General features: G+C 38.7%; 3 protein-coding genes across 7 annotated transcripts; 1 reads left to right on the plus strand and 2 right to left on the minus strand.

The window, feature by feature from the left end:
* Positions 1–15,777: 15,777 nt before the first annotated feature.
* On the minus strand, positions 15,778–18,611 carry LOC124325902 (cap-specific mRNA (nucleoside-2'-O-)-methyltransferase 2-like). Of its 4 annotated transcripts, none has more exons than XR_006915444.1 (10): positions 18,489–18,611; positions 18,220–18,420; positions 17,936–18,097; positions 17,704–17,862; positions 17,450–17,638; positions 17,275–17,386; positions 16,983–17,196; positions 16,202–16,925; positions 16,013–16,099; positions 15,778–15,935 (listed from the first exon to the last, which is right to left on the minus strand). XR_006915444.1 is itself a non-coding variant. In XM_046784469.1 (10 exons), the coding sequence occupies exons 2-10, from the start codon at positions 18,322–18,324 to the stop codon at positions 15,844–15,846; spliced, it is 1,878 nt and encodes a 625-aa protein (XP_046640425.1). In that variant the 5' UTR covers positions 18,325–18,420; positions 18,489–18,611; the 3' UTR covers positions 15,778–15,843. The 4 variants fall into 4 exon arrangements, 3 of the variants coding, with proteins under 3 accessions (XP_046640425.1, XP_046640424.1, XP_046640426.1); XM_046784469.1 differs by having other exon boundaries at positions 16,013–16,142; positions 17,459–17,638; XM_046784468.1 differs by having other exon boundaries at positions 16,013–16,142.
* A 1,038-nt stretch (positions 18,612–19,649) lies between these two features.
* Positions 19,650–21,666, minus strand: LOC124325918 (serum response factor-binding protein 1-like). The gene is made up of 4 exons (XM_046784490.1): positions 21,242–21,666; positions 20,114–21,174; positions 19,914–20,041; positions 19,650–19,807 (listed from the first exon to the last, which is right to left on the minus strand). The coding sequence occupies exons 1-4, from the start codon at positions 21,284–21,286 to the stop codon at positions 19,695–19,697; spliced, it is 1,347 nt and encodes a 448-aa protein (XP_046640446.1). The 5' UTR covers positions 21,287–21,666; the 3' UTR covers positions 19,650–19,694.
* Positions 21,667–22,474: 808 nt separating this feature from the next.
* Positions 22,475–24,334, plus strand: LOC124327560 (DNA excision repair protein ERCC-1-like). 2 transcript variants are annotated; one of them, XM_046786519.1, is made up of 6 exons: positions 22,475–22,618; positions 22,681–22,817; positions 22,910–23,041; positions 23,106–23,168; positions 23,245–23,433; positions 23,507–24,334. In XM_046786519.1, exons 1-6 carry the CDS (start codon positions 22,606–22,608, stop codon positions 23,690–23,692), a joined length of 720 nt encoding a protein of 239 aa, XP_046642475.1. In that variant the 5' UTR covers positions 22,475–22,605; the 3' UTR covers positions 23,693–24,334. The 2 variants fall into 2 exon arrangements, with proteins under 2 accessions (XP_046642475.1, XP_046642476.1); XM_046786520.1 differs by having other exon boundaries at positions 22,494–22,618; positions 22,681–22,764.
* Positions 24,335–24,537: the final 203 nt, after the last annotated feature.

The following is a 24,537-nucleotide window of genomic DNA, read 5'->3' on the forward strand; positions in this document are numbered from 1 at the left end:
GGACTATATAACCATGAACACAACAACCAGTTTTCCGTCAAAATTATAAAAGTAGTAAAACTGTTATTTCACCAATAAAAGTAAAATAAGTAAAACAAGTTGAAAAAATATTGTGAGCCAACAAATTTGGGTGCAAAAATATATTGGAAAAATATTTAAAAAAATTATTTTGCCAACATCTCAATTGTAGGAATATAATATTTTAGCAATATTTGGGAAATATACTCTGCTAGCTGGGCACCGTCACCCTTTATGTAATTTGCCCTAGCTCAAACCTCGCATTGCCATTTCGTTATTCATATGTTAGTTAGCAAATTTCCGTCTTTATTATTTCATGAAAATATTCCTTGGTCTAAACTATAAAGTGCATGTTTTACAAATTTCGTTTTCGCTTCACAACTATCGTAATTTAAAAAAAAAAATTAATCAATTTCCGTGCTTTGCTTCGCCATTTTTTCTCCCGTAGCTCGATCTCCCCTTCAGTGGCTCAGCATTGATCTCGTCTCCTCCTTCCAAGCCCAATTTACGAGTGAGGCCATATATTTAAAAAAAATGTTCTTGCTGCCAACTGGTCTTGAACTTACAAAGAGTTAGTTCAATTTTACCCAAATGGAAAAATTTCATAGCACATTTTTATTCTAAATTTTTCGTTCGATCTAGAATGGCTTTAATTTGCCCAATATTTTGGGTTTCTTTACGTCAATTTTTTGAAGAAGAAGGTACCAAATGCAGCCATTGAATCTTGTTCCTACGGTTGCTGCTCAAACTGAAAGTGACTCTCATAATCCCAGCTTTTTTCAAGTCAGTCTATAACTAGTTCACTATACTTTACATGTATACAGTATGTGCGTATTCTGATAGGGCCTCTCCTTTGTTTGTTTTATTAAATGTGTCAGAAGCGAAAATTTTTACAAATTTAAAGACTCAAGTCCAAATTGGTTCTCGAAATTCTAAATCAATGTCTTGGAATTCAAATGAATCATTTTCTGGATTTAACCACTTTTCTTGACTTCGTCGTTTGCGAGCGCGTTTTTAGCCTCTATCGTCTTTAAAAATCGTTTGACCTTAACCCTAAATCTAAATAACTATTTATACTCTTGAAGCCTAACTATAATAAACTTAAGTTCGTTAAGATCTTCTGCTGCCACAACAATCCGTTCTGAATAATCCTTAGGTTCGCCCAATAAAAATCTGCTGCCACAAAGTTCAATCGTGAATAAACTTTAGGCTCTTTTAAGCTCACGCCACCAGGTTCCATCGTGAATATACCTCTGGTGCATTTAAATTTTCTGGGTCCTCAGTTCTTTCTTGACCAGTTACTTCAGTTTCGTCCCCTTTTAATCTACTTTCATTATCCATATTTTCCTTTTCTGGGTTATCACAGTTTAACCAAACTTTAGTTTTATCCTGTAATCTGCTATCATTATATTCAAAATTTCTTTTTCTGGGTCATTACAGTTTAACCAAACTTGAGTTTAATCCCCTTATCTAATATCATTATATATTTTTACTTTTCCAATGATTAAACTCGCAATTTCAATCGTTCCTTATTCCTAGAGAAGCTATTGGTAAAGAACCAGAATGAAATGAATGATTTTCTACTAGTCAACCTATATTTCCCATCGTTCGAAACGGTGCTAACAAAATATCTTATTAATAAACCACCTGGTAGCGTTTAATTAAAAGTAAAAACAAATTTTGCTTTAGGAGTTACCCAATTACCATTACTTATTGCTGAGGCATTTTTACTGGTTGGCGTGCTGTAATTGGAATTTGGGGCGCTAGTCCCAATGTGCCAATTTATTGGTCTGGCTCTTCTCTAGCTGGATATTTGCTCTGATTTTACCCATTTATTTTTTATTGCTAACCGTCCCAATAATGTCAATACTCTCATGCAACTAAAACCTAACATTGTCACTCAGGAAATTACTCATGCAGCTCCTCACACAAATAATTTCCCAGATTCCTTCCTTCAGACGTACCGCAGTGAGCCGCATCAACATCAATCTCCAACCATGGAAGATCCAAATCCAGGTCCAGCAACTAATATCCTCCAAGTCCAGCAACCGGACCCAATCTCCCACCAACCCATTGCACCAACCACAAGAGAGGATGATATGAGCCTCGAGACTCCACCTACTCGCATTCATCACTGCAAATATCCCCTGCGTCATCGAGAGCCAAAAAGAAAATGGGAAGAGTCACTTCAGTCAACGGACGAGACATTTGAGCCTGAGACCTATATGGACGCGATGGATGCACATGACAAGAAGCAATGGAAAAAGGCCATCCAGGAGGAGTATGGCTCTTTGTTAAATTATCACACTTGGACTATAATATAACTCCCATTAAGCCGATTCTCAGTAATCAAATGACGATGGATCTTCAAGCTTAAACCAGGCGTAGGTAGTGCAGAACCCTGCTTAAAAGCAAGATTAGAAGCAAAAGGCTTTGACAGCGCTGTGGAATTTATTAAGGAGAAACATTCGCCCCAAACGCCAAACAGAAAACGCAGAAAATAATTTTATCCTTTGTAGCAACCTATGATCTTGAGATGCATCAACTAGATATCAAGACAGCCTTCTTGTATGGTGAGCTGTACGAAGAGATCTACCTACAGCAACCAGAAGGATTCGTAGCAGCCTGGCAGGAAAAAAATGGTTTGCAGACCACACAAATGCCTGTATGGACTGAAAAAAGCGTCTCGTGTCCGGAACAAACATTTTGACACCTTTCTCCGAAAATTTGGTCTTGTTTCCAGTGAGTCCGACCCATGTCTTTACCATCGCCACCATAAGGAGGAGTTCACCATGGTTGTTTTGGACGATGGATTAGTACGTAGCAACAACAGCAAATAAATTTCCGAAATAATAGATTACCTTTCAGTACATTTCGAAATGTGATCACCTGAAGTTCGTTGTGCTCTCCATTATCTACAACTTGAAATTATGTATCGCAGCCAGATTGCACAGAGAAAATTCTCAAGTGCTTCCACATGGGCGTATGCAATCCAGCAGACCTACTAGCAACTCCTGGTTCTTTTTCAGCAACTATGACATCCGGAAAAAAACAAACAATCACGGTTCCCTTTAAGGAAGCGACAGGATCCCTCATGTATTTGGTGCTGTCAACCAAACCAGACATAGCCTTCGCCGTGATTCAAATTTTACAGTTTTGTGAAAATCCGCAACAGGCCCACTGGAATGCTGTGAGAAGAATTTTCGCATACCTCAAAGGCACGAGAAATCGTGGACTGAGATACGGGCCGTCAATTACTACCCCCACTGGATACTCAGACTCCGACTACGGCGGAGCACAAAGATTTTCGTTTCCATTTTGTCAGGGCGCAACAAGAAGCTAATAGGGTTGGTGCATGAATAAGATATTCCCTCGAAAAAAATATAATTAGAATCAGTTTTTCACGCTGATTCTCATGGTATTTTTTGTTTATTTTTTAAATCATAATTTCCCCCTTAATCTCACTTCAAAGTTGAGTTAGGCTCCCCTCATTTTAAAACGGACCCCGCGCCATTTTTGGTGGGTGGTCCTTAAAATGGGATAAATCCCCCCCCCCCTTTTGACCCTTTTCGTCTTTCGCCTTTTGGCCCTAAGGGCAAGGAAGTGGTATAGGCAGCACGAAAAAGTGGAAAAAATGTTTTTTTTTCGCAAGAAAATGCAAGTAGCGAAACTTGGTTAAAAAAATTTTTACAAAAGGAACGTGCTGGCCACTTTTAAAAAAATTATTTGAACAGAAGAACATCCTGGGAACGATTTTTGTCCCAAAAGACTATTTTTCACCGGAGAAACATCTTATTAGAGAAACCAGAAACAGCTTATTAAACAAGCTTTAAAAAAAAGAACGAGCTGATGTTAAAATTATTTATCATTTCATTGAAAAATAAATTTTAATAGCCTAATTGGAGACATGCAGCGCCACCCGTGTAAATTGCCATAAGACCCCGTTCTTCTTCAAATATTTTAGTTTTTTTGTTTTATCTCATAAACGAATTAACATTTTAAAATTCGGTTTTCAAATAATAAAAAGCAAGGCTTCTTTTTATAAGTTGTCAAAATAATAAATTTTTATTAGACAAAACAAAATAATTACAACAAAAAAATGAGGGACTAGTCCATGAATACCACTTTTACGGTATTAAAACCATAGACAACGAAGTGGAAGACCATGAAGGGGTCCATAAGTCTGAGAGGACTGGAAGTAGCGATGCGCGTGACATGCCGTACGGTGGCGCGTCGTACGCTTCTATAATAAGTTCGAGTTTTATTCCATTTCCCTACTGCCCCAATGCTTCACACACCTTTAATTGTAAATTTAGTCATTCATAACATAATTTTCGTATTTACATGTAAATTATGCGCAAAAAATCAGCATGTCATGTGAATTATTTCATATTTTGTGGTTGTCTAACCTTCATTCATAAAATCTCTCATTTTGCCCATTTTCCGAGACCAGATTTTAGAAATCGTCAAACGCTGCTTGTCGTTATTATAGTTCGAGAGTCTAAGTGCTTAATATATGATTTGCTGATAGCCTGATACTTGTAATAAGGGTAACCTTCTAATTTTTATATAATGGATATAACAGATTTTGTATTCAAGAAATGAATGAATTTGAGGATGATCAATTTATTTAAAATGTTTGTTTTATTTCCTTGACATTCACGATTAGTAACTTCTCTATCCTTTATTTACTAACTGAATTATTTAATTTACTTAATACCAGGACCCAGTCTTGAATAGTCAATACTTATAAGTTGCAAAAGTGACTGATGTCAATACGTTGTTCTTCCTCACAATCAGTGGCAGTGTGACTGTTTTTTAAAGTTGTGTGTTGATTTTTTTATACCGTTCTGTTTGTAGTGAGTTGTATAATAAATGATGTTACTAATAGGTAATCGAAGAGTAGACTGTTTTCTTAAAGGATTTGCGCTTGTCAATAACTCAGTAGGTGTTCCTATAAAAGAAGTAAAAGATCAATAAATTTAACAACGTAGGCTAATGCATGTATCATGTTTTACCTCTGAATATTGTTGGCAACACGCCGTCTTTTGATTTCCATATTTGTCGAGCTAATTTAACTCCCTATCCATTTATGACTGTTATGTCATGATTCTTAATTATCTCACTCTTTTCGAAGTGTTCCTAACACAACCAATAATTCTCGGGAAAGGCAATTCTTTCTCTTTTGGAATCCTTTCCTCCCACAGAAACTCTGCATCGTTTGGTTTGCTGAATAAACTGATTTTTTTTCTTGGCTGCTGTTATGGTTGACACCAAGATACCCTCCCTTGACTTGACTCCACACCTGAGCCCCCTCGTGGCCTGTGTCTTCTTCCCGGCCATATGCCAGTCAGTCTGGCCTGTACGCTCAGCCATTTTGGTACTCTAAACTCGATGTCCAATACAGCTTCGTTAACTCAGACCTCAGTTTCCTCGTACGATCTTTCAAGTTGTTGACATTAGTTATTGTCCTTAAAGCAGTGCCTTTCTTTCTTCCATTTCTGCTACCAATAATGAAACACTGCTCCATTTCCTAAATATTCTCGTTGTTGGAACCTGAAGTCTCAAATAAATCTCGTAACCAGGATAAGTTACTTCTCAACAGCTTGTATTTGAGAGCGACTGATGTTGATGCAAATGGATGAGTGGATGAATGCGATATGAAATAGAATGTGGGTGTGTGAAAGTGAAAGGTGGTTCCTAGAGATAAAGGCAGGAATTAAACCACGAGTAAGAAAACATAAATGTGTGAATTGCTTTACCTGGCAAGTGACAGACTACGCACAGAACAGATAATGACAACAATCCACAAGCGTATAGAATATTTGGGAGAACCTAAACATGGAAAGGGAACGTTACACGGTAGATCAAATCACATATAACAAGAAATATAATTTACCCGAGGCGAGAAAGAACTAGAACGTGAGTGAGATATGACCATACAATATCTGGTGAGTGTTGACTCACTCCACGGACTATAATCAGACAATTACATAAGACCAATTAGAGGGGATCAATTACAACAATATATAAATCAACTCACCAGAAATAATTAGCACAATAAACTCAAGAAAATGTGAGATCGAGTTTCACGAGACGTGACAGAGCACAAAGAAATGATTGACACGCGAGCAGACTAAATGATGAAAGCTAATAAAAGTGCTAAGAGTGGGCGGTGGGGGAATAGGTAACAATGAAGATAATGAGAGAGAGGAAGAGTAGGGAAACAATAGAAAACGGGAACAGTGCCATTATGCGGACTTCGTGGAAACTTTCTCCGCCGAGGAGGGGACTGACGAGCCAGTTTCAAGAAGGCACAGCTCCGTAATTCCACGGCGAAAAATTCCCACTGGAAGCTGGACGTCCACCGCTCGAACGCATCCATCTGGTCCAGAAAATACTTGGACGACGTGCCCGATACTCCAGACACCACGTCCGAGTCCCTTGTTTATCTCCAACACGGTATCACCTACTGCTAAATTCGGCCACGGAATTTTCCACTTCTTCCGAGACGCCAGGGACTGCAAATAGACAGTCTTCCATAAATCCCAAAAGAGATTCAGAGTGCGTTGGAGATATTTGTATTGATCTCGAGGTGGAGCATCGTCAAATACTCCATCTGGTGGGTGGGCCGTCGGCGCTCAATTCAAGAAGTCATTCGGTGTCAGAGGGCGAAAATCTGCCGGATCTGAGCTGATCTGAGCTGATCTGAGCCGTATGTGAGAGGACGGGTGTTCAGCAACCCAGCGATTTCAAACAGCAGAGTCCGGGAGAGGTCTTCCGTCGGATGACGAAAATTCCCTTTCTCTTGGTCCAAGGCGTTGTAAAGCACCCGTTTGGTAGATTTAACCAAAGACTCGTGCAACCCGCCAGCATGTGGCGTCCGCGGGGGAACGATGGAATTTAGGAATTGAACTAAGGAATTTCTTCTGATACGTACAAGACGTCGGCGGCTTCACGCAACTCTCTTTCTGCGCTGACGAAATTTGTTCCGTTATCAGAATGAAGAGCTTCGGGGCTGCAGAACATAGCAATGAATCTTCTCAGCGTGAGGAGGAAATCCATTGATGACAGAGACCGCACAAGGTCCAGAAAGATGGCTCGGGTGACGAGACATGTGTATAAAACTCCCCAGCGTTTTGCCGTCCAATTTCGGTATAGGCCAATCTCCAATGGATTAAACAAGTCAACGGCCGTCCTAGTAAAAGGTAGAGTGCCGAAATCTTGACGCAATTCGGTAAGATCAGCCATCATCTGTTCGCAGGGCTGAGCTCAATTACGTCTGCAGACGACGCAGTCACGGCGCACTTTCTTGACCAACTCACGACCTCTTGTTATCCAGAAGTGTTGGCGGATGTAACTCAGGAGGAATTCAGTTTCAACATGTTTGAGATTCTCATGGAACACCTTCACGATTTTCTCCGCCAGAGGATGCTGACCAGAGAGGAGAGGTGGGTGTAGCTGGTCATAAGGTAATTTGGCTTGCCAGCTCGGCCACCCAGACGAAGGAGTCCGTCTTCACTGAGAATCGGCGCCAGGGCTAAGACGGAGGAAGTAGAGTAAAGAGACTTCTTCTTTTGAAGTCTACGTAGCTCCTCGCTGAAGGATTCAGCTTGACATTTCTTGATGAGATCTAAAAAATCGTCTTTCAGACGACACAGAGCTGGAATATTCTCTTGCGTAAGATGAACACTGGAATAATCCGTCGTCACGATTTGGGTAGCGGCGAATGAACGAGCGGCTCGTATCTCATTGTTGATCGCCATCCATGGTAGATCGCGGGCCATTCCGACTCTGCTTGTAAGAGAAACTCCGTGCCAGCTCACCAAGCGGAAGGAAAAATATCTCCTTCCAATGTTGAACGGGTGGCCGCATCCGCCGGATTCAATATTCCTGGGACGAATCGCCATTCCTCTGCGTACGTGAGAGACTGAATCTCTCCGATCCTGTTGCTGACGAAAACTTGATAATATTCAGCTGTGGCTCGTATCCAATTACGGACGGTGCTGCTATCTGTCTAGAATCTGCGACGAGAAATCTCGACTGGTAGAGAGTATCTCTAATTTTTCTAGTGACTCTGGCTCTTAATAAAGCAACGTTGAGCTCCATCTTCGGTACGGAAATGCTATTTACGGGGCAATCTTGTTGACTGCCTTAACTTGACGCACCACCACTTCCGGGTCCTTGTTGAAATAGACGTTTCTAATGTAGATTACGGCCGCATATGCTTCTTCCGAAGCATCACAGAAGATATGGAGCTCTGATGAAACAATAGAGGGATCATCTGGGAAGAGGCACCTCGGAACTTCTATTTTTGTCGGCAACTGCAGGGCTCTGAACCACCCTTGCCACCAATGACGATCATCTCCATCGATTGTGTCGGTCAAACTTAGTCCTTTTGTGCCGAGCTCTCTCAGTCGTATTTTAGCCTTCTCGATCAATGACGAGGCGGTTCCCAGTGGGTTGAAGACGCTGGCAACTCGGCTGATGAGCTCCAGTCGGGTGAAATCAAATGTTTACTGGTGGACTACCTCGAAGCCGAGGGTATCCGTGTTGGTGCTCCACATAATTCTCAAAACTTTCTCTTCCGGGTCTGGTAATAGAGAGTGAACCAGAGGCATCGGAGACTCCGTCCGTCTCCACCTGTTAGTTTTCGGATGAACTCGGAAGAATTATAAATCAATCGCTGCAACTTCAGATTGGCGTTGAGCAGAAACACTAAACCATACTGAAGTAATTTTATATTAATTGTGTGACATTAAGATGCAATACGTTTTATCACTTACGAGTAATTACGAGAGAGAAACGCAACAACCATATCATTTCATTTACAATTGTCCCAGTCTACGCCAGGACAATTACAATTGTACTATATTATACTATTCGATTTGAACTTGTGTTGACCAATGTATTGTTTTTTTATAGTCAGGGTATTGTTTCTCAGTACTTACTTACGGACCATCCAGCCGTAACGTAGAGCAACAAGTTTTCGTTTGGGCATATGCCTCTTGATTCAAGGACCTCGTGTGATTCGACTGATTGAATAAAAATTCACATTCGCCTGTAAATCGCTTTGCTGCAAAGTGACGTGCTGCCACATGTTTCTCGCCAGTCGTGTTTCATACAAGACCATCTCCCTGTCTATGTCGCTGCAGCTGTAAAGATCTGGATGAAAGACAATGATTTCCATTTATTTCCTTCTTGGCCTGAAAATTCAGGCGATCTCATGCCTTTAAACTTTGTTTTTGCAAGAGTAGTAATTGATGTCAACAAGCAACATAAACCGATTAATTCAAAAGAAATGTAATGGACCGAAATTTAACGCCACTTTTCATTACTCTGCATCATCAACCGATGATGCATACGTAATGAATATTTTTTACTCAATGCCTGAAAATATAAGTGTTGTGGTCAATAATGGGGAACTTTTGGAATAAAAGTTATTACAAATCCAAAGTTGAGAATCTTTCCTTTATTTCTAATTAACAATTAGAAAAATGACCTTTATGGGTTTTGAAAAAGCAAAAAAGGTTGCATAGCGCCAGTGGCGTTTAACAACGACACTTATTTTCCGGCCTACGCCAGCTGATAGGTTGTAAACCGTAATGAACTCTTCTGTATTCTCTGATTTTAGAAACTCGGGAAATGAATAAATCTGGAAAAAATCGAAAATTGTTCAGATTATCCTGGAAAACTAACAGTTAATTTATGTAAGGGAAACATAAATACGGTTTGAAAATAAAAATTCTTTCTTCAAAATTAAATATACAAAAAGCAATATGGAAAGCAAGTTTGGCCCATAAGACAACATGGGTGGCAGAGAATCATGAGTGTCAGAGTGATCCGATACTTTTGGCGCCTTTTTTATAGGCAAAAAATTGGCCAAAAATCTTAAAAAATTCAGACAAAAGAAAAGACGTAAATGACATAAATTCCAAGTTTGGTGGACTCTTTTTCTCACTTTTTGCCACCCGAAAAACCAACTTAAAAAATACACGCCGCCTTATGGAACGTCACGGGGTCGCTCCCGAAAAACCCTGCCCTCGTAGAAAGCCCTGACAAGTTCCAGGCGACTAACTGGAAGCCGGGGACGCTGCATAATGGGTTTGTCTCTCCCTTGATCGACTTCAGGAGCCCTGGGCTTGGCCTAAAGACCCGAGGGGTATTGCATGCTCATCGACGTTGGGAACAAAGCAGAGCTGGGCAGATCAACAAAATGGATGCTTCTTCCCTCAACGCTTTCGACAGGAAATGAATGACTGCGAAAGGTGGGAACGCATACGTCATGTGAGCTTCGCCCAATATTCAGTAAAAATGCATCTCATGCCCGGCTCCGGGCTGCGGGTTCCAAGACACAAATTTTTGAATCTGTGCATTCCAGGGACTAGCAAACAGGTCGATCGAGACTTTTAAAACTCCCCGAAGACCCTGAAATGCCCTCAGTTCTAGTTGCCAGTCGATCCACCTTCTCGACTCTCTGTCTGCGATAACGTTCAAAATGCCCGGTAAATACTGATCCCCTAATTTAACATTTCGATCCTCACACCAGCGCACGACCTGTATCGCTAAACACGTCAACGATTCGGAATGTGTTCCTTCCTTCTTATTAATATATGCCACGGCCATTGCGTTGTCCAGTCTGAGCTCAACAGTGCAGTTCTTTTCAAATGCGGTGAACTACCTAAGTGCATTAAAGACGCCCAAGAGTTCCAACTCATTGATATGACGACTCACCTCCTCCTGTGACCAAGTCATACCGGTGCGGAAACCGCTACACTCTGCCCCCGAACCCAAGAGTGACGCATCGGCACAGATTGACATGATCGGATCTGACTCAAATATTGACTGACGTTCACAGGCGGTCAGGTTTTTCACCTACCCCTCCAAATCCTCTTTCGCGGGTCATGAAAGGGAAACTTTAGACTCCAGATCCCCCCCCCTATTCACTCTTGAGTGCTCGATATAAAGATCTTCCCCCTCCCGTGAGCCTGTGGGAACGGGGCGGCTGTTGACGCTCAGGTAAAATTTCCCAACAGACTTGCTAGTTCCTCAATGCCACTCTTGATTTCTTTGCCAACTCCATGCTCCTGGTTCCTATCGACTCAACCTTTCTTTTTGGCAAACGGAACCGCATCAACACTGAATCCACCATAATTCCCAAAAATTCCATCAATTGGGCTGGCGTCTCTACCGACGTTCAGGCCCGGTCATTCAGGCCCCATCTTTCAAACCCACTTTTATTGGGCCTGAACGTCGCAAAAATTGGGCCTGAAAGGCGGACTTGAATGTCATTCAGGCCCAATATAATTTTTAATGTTTTTCACAGTTAAATATGTTGGAAATACATTTCATACCTAAGAATATGAGTCTATTATCAGTATTTTTAAATAATATTAATCAGTAATGATCAATCAATTTAGGCTATACAAAATAACAAATCCAACGACTACAGTTACAGTACCCACCAAACTATTAGGTACACCCCCCTATTTTCAGTGCATTCTTATGGCACTACGTGTCCTAGAAAAAATGCTATAACTCTTGAACCGCTTGGGCTAGATTTTTTTCCTTTTGGCCCTGAGTAGATCTAATGATGATCTACATTTTTTCTACACATGAAGTTGTCGTAGGATTAACCCCCACCGCGATACGGTATCGTTCAGTTTATTAGGTACACCCGTTTTCCCCCATATGCGCCGTGTTAAATACGGCGTTTTCAAAAATTTACAAAAAATACTAAAAGTAAAGCTAAATTTTTTTTCTTGGTGCCAAAAGATGCAGAATTCTTCACTCTATACGAATATAAAGAATGATTTACAATACAATCAACTCAGAGAACCCTTCCCTATACCTCAAAGTTTTCCACTTCAAAATTTGTCGAAATTTCTAATGCCTATGGGGCGACAGTGCAAGTGTGTAGTAAAAAGTACAAATTTTGAAGTGGAAAACTTTAGGGTATAGGGAAGGGTTCTCTGAGTTGAATTTATTGTAAATCATCATTCATCAACCACTGCTGTGGTTGGTCTGTCGACCTTGATACCCACTCTGCTGGTCGTGGGAAGTCGAAGGTAAGGATTGGCGCTCTCTGGTCGGTAGTTTGCACTTCCTCTGACCTCCAACGTCCAGATCAGCTAGCTCTCTGACGAATCGCCCACTCTTAGATAGTCTCTTCATGAAAAAGCTACCAAATAAGTCTTTCCCCTTACTGACTTAAAATATGTCTCGGTCCTCTAAAAGCGGAATAATCGCAGGGTCCACTATCTCTAAGATGTTCCAAAGTCCGATACGTCAAAAAAGGATCTTCCAATCAACTCGGCTAAATGACGGAATGCCTTGCCCGCATCTCCTTCCAACTCTTTAGACTCCAAAAACGCAAGCACTGAAATAATCGAGAGCATGGATTGATAGACTTTGTATAGATTCTTCTCGACGTCATTGACTCCCTCCGGTTGATGGACCCAACAACTTTTGCAACTTCAACTGCATCTCCAAATTGATTGACGGGACATTAAAATCCAGGCTCTACGTCTTCTACGTCCAAACTGTATTTGGATTTCAGTTGCCGAACCCTTTTGTTGCTCACTCCCCTTCGCAATCTCTTCAGCATGCGCCTGCTTTGCTTGATGGAAGTCTTGGGCCTTTTCTTCTTGTTACTCCTAGCCCCTAGGGGCGTGTTGAGCTGTGATGATGGAGGTTAGTAGGGCCTGCCCCACTGCTGGATTTGGTCTTTCCTGAGCCACTCCGTCTGCTGCAACTGCCGTTACTTCAATTTCGCCTGCCTCGCCCTCTGCTTGCTCTGCTGCTTCTTGGGCTGGGGTAACTCTTCATCACCAGCCCCCCCCCCCAAAAAAAACCCGCTGACGCTTTCCCTGAACCACTTGCCTTCGGATTACTGGAATTTTCCGGTTGGATACGGTTGGGTCGTTCGTCCTCCTTACTGCCCTTCTTTCGACGTGATGCTGCGCACGAGTCGGTGGGCGAGTGTCTTCCGAAGTCGACGAAGATGAAAATTCACCTGGACTAGAATCTTCAGAGTCCATACGCCTTTTTCTCCATCTTGCAATCGAACTTTCAAAAATAGCTGACGTGAAAAGAACTCCAAAACTACGACTGCTCTCCGCTAACAGCTAGAATGGTCGAAAGAAGAAACGGCCAGTTACTCCCCTTTTTCCCTTCCCTTTAAAAACCGCTGTTAATACATCGGTCAACACAAGTTCAAATCGATTAGTAAATCGATATGTACAAGTAACTGAATCCAGCTAAAACAGAACAAGGTCTGAAAAATAACCGCCAAACAACACTGACATTTACTGCATTTTTCTAGTTTCTACATACAGCGTTTGACGATTTCTAAAATCTGGTCTCGAAAAATTGGGGGAAAATAGAAAAAAATATATTTAAAAAAAGAAAAGATTTTATGAATGAAGGTTAGACAAACAATACAATTATTAAATAATTCATACGAAAAGCTGAATTTTCGCGCTTAATAAACATCTAAATACGAAAACGATACTATGCATGATTTTATTTTTAAATGTCGGTGTGTGAAGGAATGGAACAGTAGGGAATAGGAATAAAAACCGAACTTATTATATTAGCGTACGACGCGCCACCATACCCATACGGCATGACACGCGCATCGCTACAGGGGGAAATAGGTGTTAACCGTCTTCCACTTCGTTGTCTATGTTAAAACGGCGAGAAAAAAAAACTACCAAAAAGAAATCAACCAAATTTTGTAGGTGGACTTAGAAAGACATTCTACATCTTTTCTGGCCGAAGGGAAAAAATAAAAAAATCTGACCTTTTGCCACGAAAGCGGAATTTTTTTTTTTTTTGCAAGAAGTCCATAGCTTATACTTTAATTACCAAAAATCCTTTTTTTGTAACACCATTTGGGGAAGACCATTAGATTATTATTAAAGTGTAGTGTTTTATCAAGTCCAAATGTTAGGTACCCAAGTCCACGTTCTTATTTTCGGACAGGCTGCGTCATCTAGCGGAGTCCGTAGTTTCCGTTGGAAGTTCATACTTTAGAAATCCACAGTCCATAGTCCCATAGTTTAGTAACACCCCCAACAGAAACTTCCTTAATTCATTACCTATAATTAACTAACACTACCGGGGAGCCTCCCCCCCCCTTAGTTAAACTGTCGTCTGCTTTCGTTTTTTTTTTGTTCAGTTGTTACTTGTTAAGCAGACGACAGACACCACACAAATCAGAACAAACACCAAGAAGACTAACGAGGGACCTCCGGCTGCCGCCACACCGTCACCTCCTGGTCCTAGCATGGTCTATGAGGAGGTGGTACCGTCACCTTTTAGGATTTGGCCGTAAGGCCTCATCACAGCTTTTTGAGGGGTTGTTTCAAAGTGAGATCCCCCGGGTGGGTGGAAGAGGGGTAGAAGGAAAGTGCGGACGGTCCAGAAAACGACATCAGTACAGCTACTGCCACCACGCGTAGTGTTACTGGACTAGTGTTCTGCGCCCCAGTAAGGGTTTATGATTAGCTATTTTGAAGAAATTTACTTCGATTGGCAGCCGAACTGGAAGAGCGGTCGGTTCCCATGTTGGAAGACTTAGGTTCGAATCTGGGCCTAGAAATTTTTAATTTTCCGTTTTTTATTATTTTTTTATACAAAATTCATAGAAGGTCTAATTTTGTTAAAAATTCGAGTTTTATCACATGTTTTTGAAGAAAATTCTAATGTTTTTCCTTTGGCCAGGACTTAGAAAAAGAACTGTTCTTTTGCTTAGTCCAGTAACGCTACAAGTGGTGGCAGTAGCTGTGCTGATGTCGTTTTCTGGACCGTCCGCACTTTCCTTCTCCCCCTCCCTCTTCCACCATGGACTACTTAAGCTAGAGGACGGGTCACTTGGACAAATCCTATGTCGGCTACCATTTTTTTTTTGTTACTTTAATGAATCGAGCTTCAAAAATGAGCTAGAGTCTATTAAATTATCCCTATGCGGGAATTATTGAATTTCGGTGATATTTTAATTAGAAATGACGTAGGTGTTCGTTGGTTGTCGTAGCCTAGCGGTTATTGTTGGTTGACCACTCTGTGATTCTCTGGTTTTGGTTTGGTTTGGTATGATTAGGTGCGTCTGCTATCTGTGATTCTCTGGTGATTCTCTGGATTCTGTTTGTTTGTTTTCTTTCTTAAAACCATGGAAGAGTTTAGAATTCTTAGCGCTAGGTGGAGACAACCAACGAACACCTCTCCCGTCCTCTGAAAATTTAAACGCAAATATCTTTTAATTTAATATCTTCACAAGAAATGTGCATTGGAGACTTATAATAGCTTTTTAAATCTCTATCGATTGACCCTTCTTCAAAAATTATGATTAAAAATCCACCCGACAAGCTATAACACGGCGGGATAGGACGAGGGTCCCGTCCTCTAGCTTAAGTAGTCCATGCTTCCACCCACCCGGGGGATCTCACTTTGAAACAACCCCTCAAAAAGCTGTGACGAGGCCTTATGGCCAAATCCTACAAGGTGACGGTACCACCTCCTCATACTGGTACCATGGTACCATGGTACTAGGATTGAAAGTGACCTTTTCCGCTCCGTCGTGTCTCACAGATTATTGTTTTATCTACTTGGCGTAATTTCCCTGAATATTTCCGATTATTTAACATTTATTCTATTCTATACGTGATCTGGTTATCCTCCCCCTTCCCTCGTGCCTAATATTGATAAAATATTGAAATAAGTATATAAGATATTGAAAAAAGTAAAATTCACAATCCATAATGATTTTCTTAATTTTATTAAAATAGATCACACCTTCAAATTCAATTAGGAAATGCTTCGTGTTCAATAAGCAGACATAGTACTTGTTGAAGACAAGGAAAACTGCAAGAGCAACTTCGTGTTATAAAGTAATATCAAATCAGAAAATGAGCCCCCTAAAATATACAAATCATTATGGAACTACTGCTTTGATGAATTTGTTTTATTAAAATTTTTAATTCCAGATTCTCACGGCAAAGAGTTGAAATGTCGACAAAATTCAGTAATTCTTGATCGAGAACTCGCATCCATTTCATGATTTCGGGTACTTCTTTATAACCTACGAAACGAAGTATTGGTTCATCCTTGACGTGACATTCAATCTATTAAATCAAAATTCTAAATAGTTAAAAGATACAGTACTGTGTTTAGCGCTTATTACTTGGGAAAATAGAAGAGACATGATCCACACAGTAGCCACAGCAAATCTAGACAATACAGGTTTTTTTAGTTCAAAATCCTCCCCTTCGCGAATCGTGGAACTAGAATCTAAGAAAGTATTAAGTAAACTAGTTTGTTCTCTTTGGAGCAGTGCATTACAAAAGGAAGAGTTGAATTTTGGTTCTGAAGATGTGTTGGCAATGCTTTCAAAAACATAAAAAATATGCTCATGACAAAATTTTGAGTTTCGTAAAATATCATAGGATTTCCCGTGGATATATTTTATGTTTTGTTGCCAATCTTCTTTTTCCACATTGATCCACTTTCGAATTTTTAAGTTTTCAAGAAGATCATTGATTTCGATCAGTTCTGATTGTAAGTGTAAAACTTCGTTTAGATTAAAGAAGGAAGACATTATGTTATGACGCTTAATGCGGCCAAGCTGAATATCCAAAAATGTCAATTTTTGAATTTTAGTGGTCACGATTTGCTTTGAAAGTGGAATTCGTTGCAAGCAGTACTTTTGCATGTAACGATATGCAATTTTCTTTTTGATGATTTCCAACTCTTTTTCTTCGAACGGGATATTATAAAGTGTCAGGTTCCGCAAAATAGCGTGTTCCTGGTGTTTCTTGAACAGCGTCGCGCAGCTAATGATGTCATGTAAGAAGGCTTCGGGAATTTCGTCTAAAGAAAACAAAGCATTCAAAGAAACATCTGTTTTCCTATTTAATAAAATTTGTTTTAATATGGCTCAATGTGTAAATGTAGTCAACACACACCTTTCATAAACCTGTAACTGAATTATGCGCAACAAGTTATCCACATGTTCCGTTTTAATGTAGCGAAGTGCAATTATGTATACTTCCGAATTTCCTTCTTTACTTGTGCATGGTTTGAATACGTGAAGTTCTTCAAATGACATCATTAGTAAATACAGAAGAGAAACCGAAGTATGTTCGAACAGGGTGAACATTTTCAAAATAAATGAACCACCTGTACAATGAAAAGAAATATTTTCTAATTAAAAAAATTAACTAATAACCATTTCAAGTAATTCCTTATGAATGATACCATTGCTTAATATTAATAAGGCTGATATTGTTTCACACCAATGTAAAGGTGCGAGATAGTTTTCTTGTTCACCCGGATTATCCGCGCAATCAACACTTCCATCTGCAGTTACCTATGAATTTCAAATTAAGCTTATAATCTAATGTATTTAATGGAGACATCTGTAGATGAATACAAGATTCACTTGATGATGAGGCTTTTTCAACATGGCTTTAACATTACACCATTCCATTATGTTTCCTGTATCATCAAATCCGAAATTCCAGTGTTTCAAGGTACTAGAAATGAAACGATCATCTCCAATCATTGATTTCCTAAAATTTCCTTCATAGTAGGGATTCAGAGTTATTGCCGACCATTTCAGCTATTGAATGTTAAAAAAAAAGACTGTTAAAATTAGTGGAAAGATTTCATAGTTTTAAATATTACCTCCAAAAATGGATAGCGTAATTGAAGAAAATGATTCAAGGATGTAATAAAGGCTCCTGGAGCTTCACACAAATGAACACTTTGAAACACAGAACTATGCTGAGGTAGTTCACCAACTAAATCAAACTGAGCCAGACATTCATAAAACTTCAACCAGGCCTTTATAAAAATATGTTGGCGGATGAAAATGACATTAACATCAAAAGAGGTTGAAAAAAAAATACTTCATCACCTGTGTTAATAGCTCTGGATTAATATCACATTTAACTTTGTGGAAAATATCAGCTGCATGGTTGGTGTAATTTGTATGGTCATGCCATGTTGATGCTTCCATATGACTTAAAAGACCTTTGGTACAATTTAAATGATATTTCAAACTTTCCAATTCTGGAATCTAAAAAGAAAAAGAAAAAAAAGAAAAAGAAAAAAAAAAGAAAAAGAAAAAAAAAGAAATAAGGATCAGATTTACATAGAAGAATAATAAAATTGTTAAAATACTGAATATCTTAAATGTACCTTCCATGAACAATTACCGAATGGATTTCTGCAGGACCAAGAACTTTGTACAAGTTGTTTAAATTGGAATTTTTTTAAAAAGTGTAGTTCAATTTCTGCTTCCATTGTAAATGGTATCGATGACGTATGTGTATCACCACTATCACCACATTTCACCCATATGGGTATTAACTGGTATTAGTATTACCAAAGCCGTGGAACCTGGATTTCAGGATTTGACGTTAGAGCATGGTTCAATGCGGTGTTCCTAAAAACATACTAAGCCAAACCTGAGTTTGATTTGACAGCTTATCGGTCGATCGGAGCCTGCTGCCCTGCTCTGAGTGCTCTGTCGAACTGTCGCCTCCGCCTCTGTGTACTGTCAACTGTGTAGTGTGTACCGATTATAGTATTCTACCTCGGGAAGAAAATTAGTCTTTTTTCTGCCACTAGATGGAAAAGAGTAACTATTTTTTTCTAGTTGCAATCGTTACGGCATGGTTACGGTTTTTTCGTCTGTTAAACCGATGGGTTATAAATTAAATTGTTCAAACTAGGTTCAAACTTCAAAGGCGGTGATAACTATTTGTACCAATACGCAATACTCCCAAACGGGGATTCGATCGGGTACGGGTAGGCCGTATTTTCTGCCGGTATAGCCGTAGGGCTATATAGTCATATAAACCGCCCTTCGGTATTATGGGCAATAGGCCTACTGATCATAGAACTGTGCTACACGTTTTTGTTCTTCCCTGGTTTGAAATGACACGCCGGAACGCTGGAATGGATGCAACTGGAGCGCGTCATGGACAGGACAAGGGAGCCTCTATCAAGCCGCGAAGCGATCACGTTAGGCCTACTACTTACTGTAAAAGAAAAGGCTCCCGAGTCCCGAGAAACTTAACTGGGAAAATTAAAAAAAAAAAACTTGCCAAGTTTTTTTTTTTTCGTTTAAAAATCATTTAAATAAAGGGAAAGTCTTTTTACAAAGGTCGTTTATGGACTTCAAATATAATCATAATTTTACAGTTGAGTAATGAACAAAATTAATCGAAATGAATTCTATGAAATTTATTTAATTTATATCTTCCCCCGGAATTTTCTTCAGAGCCTTTTCATAGTAGTTGTCCTGAATTTTATTTTTCGTATTTAGCTGAATAAAATTTCGGTAACCCTCATGGGAAAAAATCCTGAAAAATCCTTATGTAATAATTTTAAAACAAATAAATTGAAAAAAAAATACTTGTATTACATTTTTTCTAATTAAGTGACTCAAACGGCGTTCCATAGGGAGGAACCTTCAAATAAAGATGTTAACTTTTAAAAAATCTTTCAAGAAATCTTAAATATTTTACTGGACATAAAAATCCTTCAGATATATAATCATAGTTAATAATAATTTTATTCGATCTCCAGTCCAGTTATTCATTTTACAAAGTTATAAGAACGAATTCATCGGAAGACCACTGTATTAAATTCCTCATTTAAGCATATTATTAATCATTGTCAAATCTTATCTTCTTCCCTTTGCATTCACCAATGTTAATTTGAAGCTCTTTCTCCTTCCTTTTGGCCTGCCAGGATGGGTGAAGGACTTCAGTTGTTGAAACTAAAATAGGTAAAAGGAAGATAAGATCTAACTAAAACTGGTCCCAGTGTAAACGAAAAAGTTTACAAAAATATCTGGTAATAGCTAATAGGGTCTGTTTGGGTACCTGATGGTATAATGTTGGTTTGTTTTTCTTGAATTGGTCCATTAATTAATTCACGCGTATTCCTGGACACTTTACAGGACGTTTTACTTTCCATTGCTTTCTTACCCAAATTCTTTCTCACATGAACTCTGTGAATTAACACGTTCGAATCGAAAATATTATACAAACAGAAAAATACTTAACTGAAAATAGACCCGTACCTTGATGAATTTAAATGAATCGATCCATTTTTCATTTCGTCATTTTCTTCAAGGGGTAAATCAACCCCTCCAACGAAAAATGAATCTCTGGGAGGCTCACTTGTGTCACAACTTTTCTCTGGCATTTTGTGTGATTCCTCAACGGAAATTATGTCAGCTTCATTATCAAGGTTCAGCTGCTTGATGATCATAGTTCCAGTTGTTTTATTTATTTGAGGAGCTGAAAGTTTAGGCCATGGTATTTTCTGATGAAGATTCTCCTTCCTATTAATTTGTTTTTTCACACTTGGATTAGTGGTACAAATTTTCCCACTTTGTAATGTGTCTAAACTGTGATGAGCATCTATTAGACACTGACCACTAGATGCTGAAGGCTGTGAAGAGTGACCATGTCCAGTCCTCTCTGCTAGTACACTTGTTTCAGCCGAGGATGAAGAGTTATCCATATCATTTTCAGATTTGACCTGGATCACAGGATTTGACATCAACTTTGAATCATCTTCAGCTGAATAGTGATACTGACATTCAGCAATAGAGGATTTTTCAACTTCGGGTGAGTGAACAATTTTTAGCCTCTCAGACACTTTCTTTTTCTGACCCAACACTTTTTTATTTTCCAATTCCTTGTGTGGATTTTGTTCAACTGTTGTAGCTAACATTGATTTCATTTTTTTCTTTTGATATTGCAGCCCAAGAGATCTAATCAAAAGAATTAACCTGTCTACAGGGACAGCATAGATTTGTCGAAACTTTTGAACTTGTTCTTGAACAAATTTATGGTTAGCAAGTTGTAGCATAACTTTCTGGGCTGCATCCACTTCATTTTCATTGGTTAACTGCTTTAGTGGTTCTTGCTTATTGCAAAGGGCAAATTTAGAGACTTCATCAATATCAATGTGTTTTAAGAGTTGAATTTCACTTCGTAGCTTTAGAATCTTACTCTGATTTTTTTCGACTTCACGCTCGTTTGTTTTAGCTTTGTTTAGCTTTTTGACACGGTGATTCAAATTGTTGATGAGCCATAATCGAGCCCGCTTCACATCTTTCCGCATGCTAACAATCTAAATTTCAATTTTCAATTAGATTCGTAACGCTAAATTTCTACTACTTAAAGGGGTGATTGCTTACCTGATTGTTTAGTTCATATTTCTCCACCCTATTTCGTGTCGTCATTTATACTTTTATTTCCAAAATAACTGTAATACAGCACCGAAGGTACGAACTATACTTGCCCACTCCAAGTCGACTGTAAAACAGAAATCTAAACGTGTTCTAAGGGATGGGATGATGTTGATGACTTGATGGCCTCTGATGGGTGCTTTATCATGGACTACTTAAGGTAGAGGAGGGACACTTCGACGATTCCTATAGAACATTAAACATTTTTTTTTTTTTTTTTTTTTTCGTTTACGGAACTTTAAAAATGAACTAAAGCGTTAAGATTGCTCTATGCAGAAAATGTTAAATTTCGGAGATATTTCGATATTTGTGTTCGAAGCAGGCAAAGGGAGAGGCGTTCATTGGTTGGCTCCACCTACCGCTCAACACTTAAACCTCTTTCACATTTTCCCTAAAGAATTCATTTGATTTTTAAATAATAAATATAGGCTAACACTAAATCAAGTAGAAAATAGTAGAACTAGGCTACGACGAATAACTAAAAACCAATTATCAGTAGAGGAATAAACACAATTGCTTGCAACAAAAGGCGCGTTTTTGTCTCCTAATTTCGGCCTCGATGAGTCGATGTTACAAGTTTTGTCATTTTAATTTTTTGTATACGGGGTTCCCGAAGGAAAAATAAAATAATAAGAAAATAATAACGAAAAAAAGCTATAAAATTCAAATCTGATACGGTACAGTGAAACGTGGCACCCCATGACGGAATTAGTATAATGGCTATTAAATGTATTAATCAACCAGATTCTAAGATATGAAATATCACTAAAACTAACTCAAAATATTAAAAAAAATCATCGTAAAAAACACCGCGTCGCATTTCGTTTTCAGCTTAAGTTATTGCAATATTTGAATGAAATTTAATGCATCATTTTCTCGACGCATTTATATCGTTTAATGGTTACCTAAAGTACGTACATTTCACGGAATCTTCCGGGGTTCCGGGGTATACTAAGTTACTAATAACTAGGCCTAGTTCCGGGTAGATAGGCCTATCGAGAATAGAGTGTGCTGGGTGCCGGATTGTCTTTTGAAAATAATTCATTGAAATAGGGGGGAAAGTAAAAATAGCATGGAAGAATAATTTAAATTAATTTTTAGATAATAAATCTTTAATTGATGGCATTCAACACTTAATAAAAAAGGGAACGTTGGAAAAAGAATAGAATAGCGGCAAAGCCGCAAAGCCGGCAATAGGTAAGCAGACGACTGTTAGCAGACAGTACAGTCGTACAGAAAAAGAGGGGTGCGCTCAAACGGCGTTCCAAAAAAGGCAAAAAGTGTCATTACAAATTACTAAGGTTGTCAGTGTAATGGAGTTCGCTGGTATTGATGCGTTGTATAATTTTGACAATAACTCATTTTAGTCAAGTATTCTTCATAATAAGGTGCATTCGGGAAACTGAAAGAATCCGATTTTTATGAAGCTCTACCTCAGATTTCAACAGAAAAACTCGATGAGCATGCTGAAAGTAAAATTGCTATTTCCTATAAAGCAGGTTCAGTTATAGTGAACCAAAGACAAGTATACTGTTTGTGTTAACTGTACAATTTTTATTAAAATATGATCATAAAAAAATTCAATGTTCTATTTATTACATGTTTCTAATTAATCAGAGAGGAAATCCTCTATTGAAATCTATAAGAAATGTTCCATGGGAATATGGGGATATTGTTCCAGATTATGTTATGGGGCATACTTGCTGTGCATTGTTCTTAAGTCTGCGATATCACAATTTGAACCCTCAAGTAATGCTGTGAATAAATGTAATTCAGTGTTTGTTTATTAATTTCATATTTGAATTCCCACCAGTACATTCATGATCGTCTAAAGGACCTTGGAAAACAGTATGAGCTACGAATACTGCTAGTTCAAGTATGTCAAAAGGCCAAATGATTTGTGCTGTGTATACGTTATTTGATATTGAATACATTAGTTTTTCTTTTAATAGGTGGACATCAAGGACCCCTATACACCTATAAAAGAACTGACAAAGATGTGTTTGTTAGCTGATTTAACACTTCTTCTCTCATGGAATGCTCAAGAAGCTGGGAAAATTATTGAAACCTACAAAGTGTTTGAGCACAAACCTCCTGATTTGATAATGGGAAAACAAGAGAACAATAGCACACTATCTGGGGCAATAATACTGTTTGCACCAATTTTATCATGACTTGATGACTTATGGTAGCTGTTTTATTGATTTTTTATAGATTGCAGATGCATTATCTTCCATCAAGTCAGTTAATCGCACGAATGCAATGACGTTGTTATCCAATTTTCAAACACTTCAAAAAATTTACGAGGCAACTGAAGAAGATCTAAGTTTGAATCCCGGATTTGGACCCCAGAAAGCGAAACGCTTGTTTCGTGTACTCCACGACAAATTTATTAAGTGATTATCAAGCTTTTCATGATGCTGTAAGCGCTGTAAGTTAATGATCGACCTTCTTTAATCCACAATTACGTTGAAATTAACGTGGATTAAAATTTCCTGCGAATTAGAAACTTCCATATGAGTGAATGTCGTAACTCGTAATTACTGTTATGTTCATTATTCCCTCTTGGCTAACCCAGAGATATAGAAACAGTCGTTTCTCGGCTGTCAGTCCTCAGTCCCCTATCCCCCGTTTGAAGGGTATTCGTTGATTGATTCGTAGTTGGATTTTCGGCGTTTCTGGGGGAAACCGGTGACGCTATCTCTTGGTATTCGAAAACCGTGTGCATTGACGGGATTTAACAGTCTATGTTTGTTTGTTTGATTGTTTTTTTTTTTTTTTTTTTTTTTTTTTTTTTTTTTTTTTTTCATTTTCATATTTTGGGATTAATAATAATTTCGTTCCACTTGTAAGTTCATTCAAGCGGGCGACAGCCTAATTTTTTTTGTTTTTAAGTTGAAGAAGTATTATTTGAAAAATATATTTGTAGTTTGTAGCGAAGCCTCTTCTTCAAGAGAGACACAAGAAAAAAAAGAACCAGGAAGTGACTTGTCTGGCCCGAGGCATTTGAATTTATAAAAGTAAAATATTTTCTATGTTCTACGTTCTGTGATTTCTTAAATTCAAACTTCCGTACAAGCAGAATAATTTCCACGAATATCAGATTATTCCGCGATTTTCGTCGTCATTATTATACGATCATCGATTGGTAAGAACTAAGAAGCAACGAAAACATTGAAGTATTTTATTTGTTTATTTTATTTTTAGTTGGCGTAAGGGTTGCAGCAGAAATAGTTGTTGAACTG

The sequence above is a fragment of the Daphnia pulicaria genome, chromosome 2 (assembly GCF_021234035.1).
Source record: "Daphnia pulicaria isolate SC F1-1A chromosome 2, SC_F0-13Bv2, whole genome shotgun sequence".
Taxonomy (NCBI): Eukaryota; Metazoa; Arthropoda; class Branchiopoda; order Diplostraca; family Daphniidae; genus Daphnia; species Daphnia pulicaria.

Bases quoted from the DNA above. Each gene is read 5' to 3' on its own strand.
- LOC124325902 (XM_046784468.1), bottom strand. From the start codon at position 18,324: ATGGAAGCAGAAATTGAACTACACTTTTTAAAAAAATTCCAATTTAAA. The intron at 17,197-17,274 runs GTATCATTCATA...TTCATTGTACAG, and splicing joins CTTATTAATATTAAGCAATG to GTGGTTCATTTATTTTGAAA. The intron at 15,936-16,012 runs GTGAGAATCTGG...TGTATATTTTAG, and splicing joins CGACATTTCAACTCTTTGCC to GGGGCTCATTTTCTGATTTG.
- LOC124325918 (XM_046784490.1), bottom strand. From the start codon at position 21,286: ATGACGACACGAAATAGGGTGGAGAAATATGAACTAAACAATCAG. The intron at 21,175-21,241 runs GTAAGCAATCAC...ATTGAAATTTAG, and splicing joins AATATGAACTAAACAATCAG to ATTGTTAGCATGCGGAAAGA. The intron at 20,042-20,113 runs GTACGGGTCTAT...GTTAATTCACAG, and splicing joins ATTCATTTAAATTCATCAAG to AGTTCATGTGAGAAAGAATT.
- LOC124327560 (XM_046786519.1), top strand. The intron at 23,042-23,105 runs GTAATGCTGTGA...AATTCCCACCAG, and splicing joins ATCACAATTTGAACCCTCAA to TACATTCATGATCGTCTAAA. The intron at 23,169-23,244 runs GTATGTCAAAAG...TTCTTTTAATAG, and splicing joins TACGAATACTGCTAGTTCAA to GTGGACATCAAGGACCCCTA.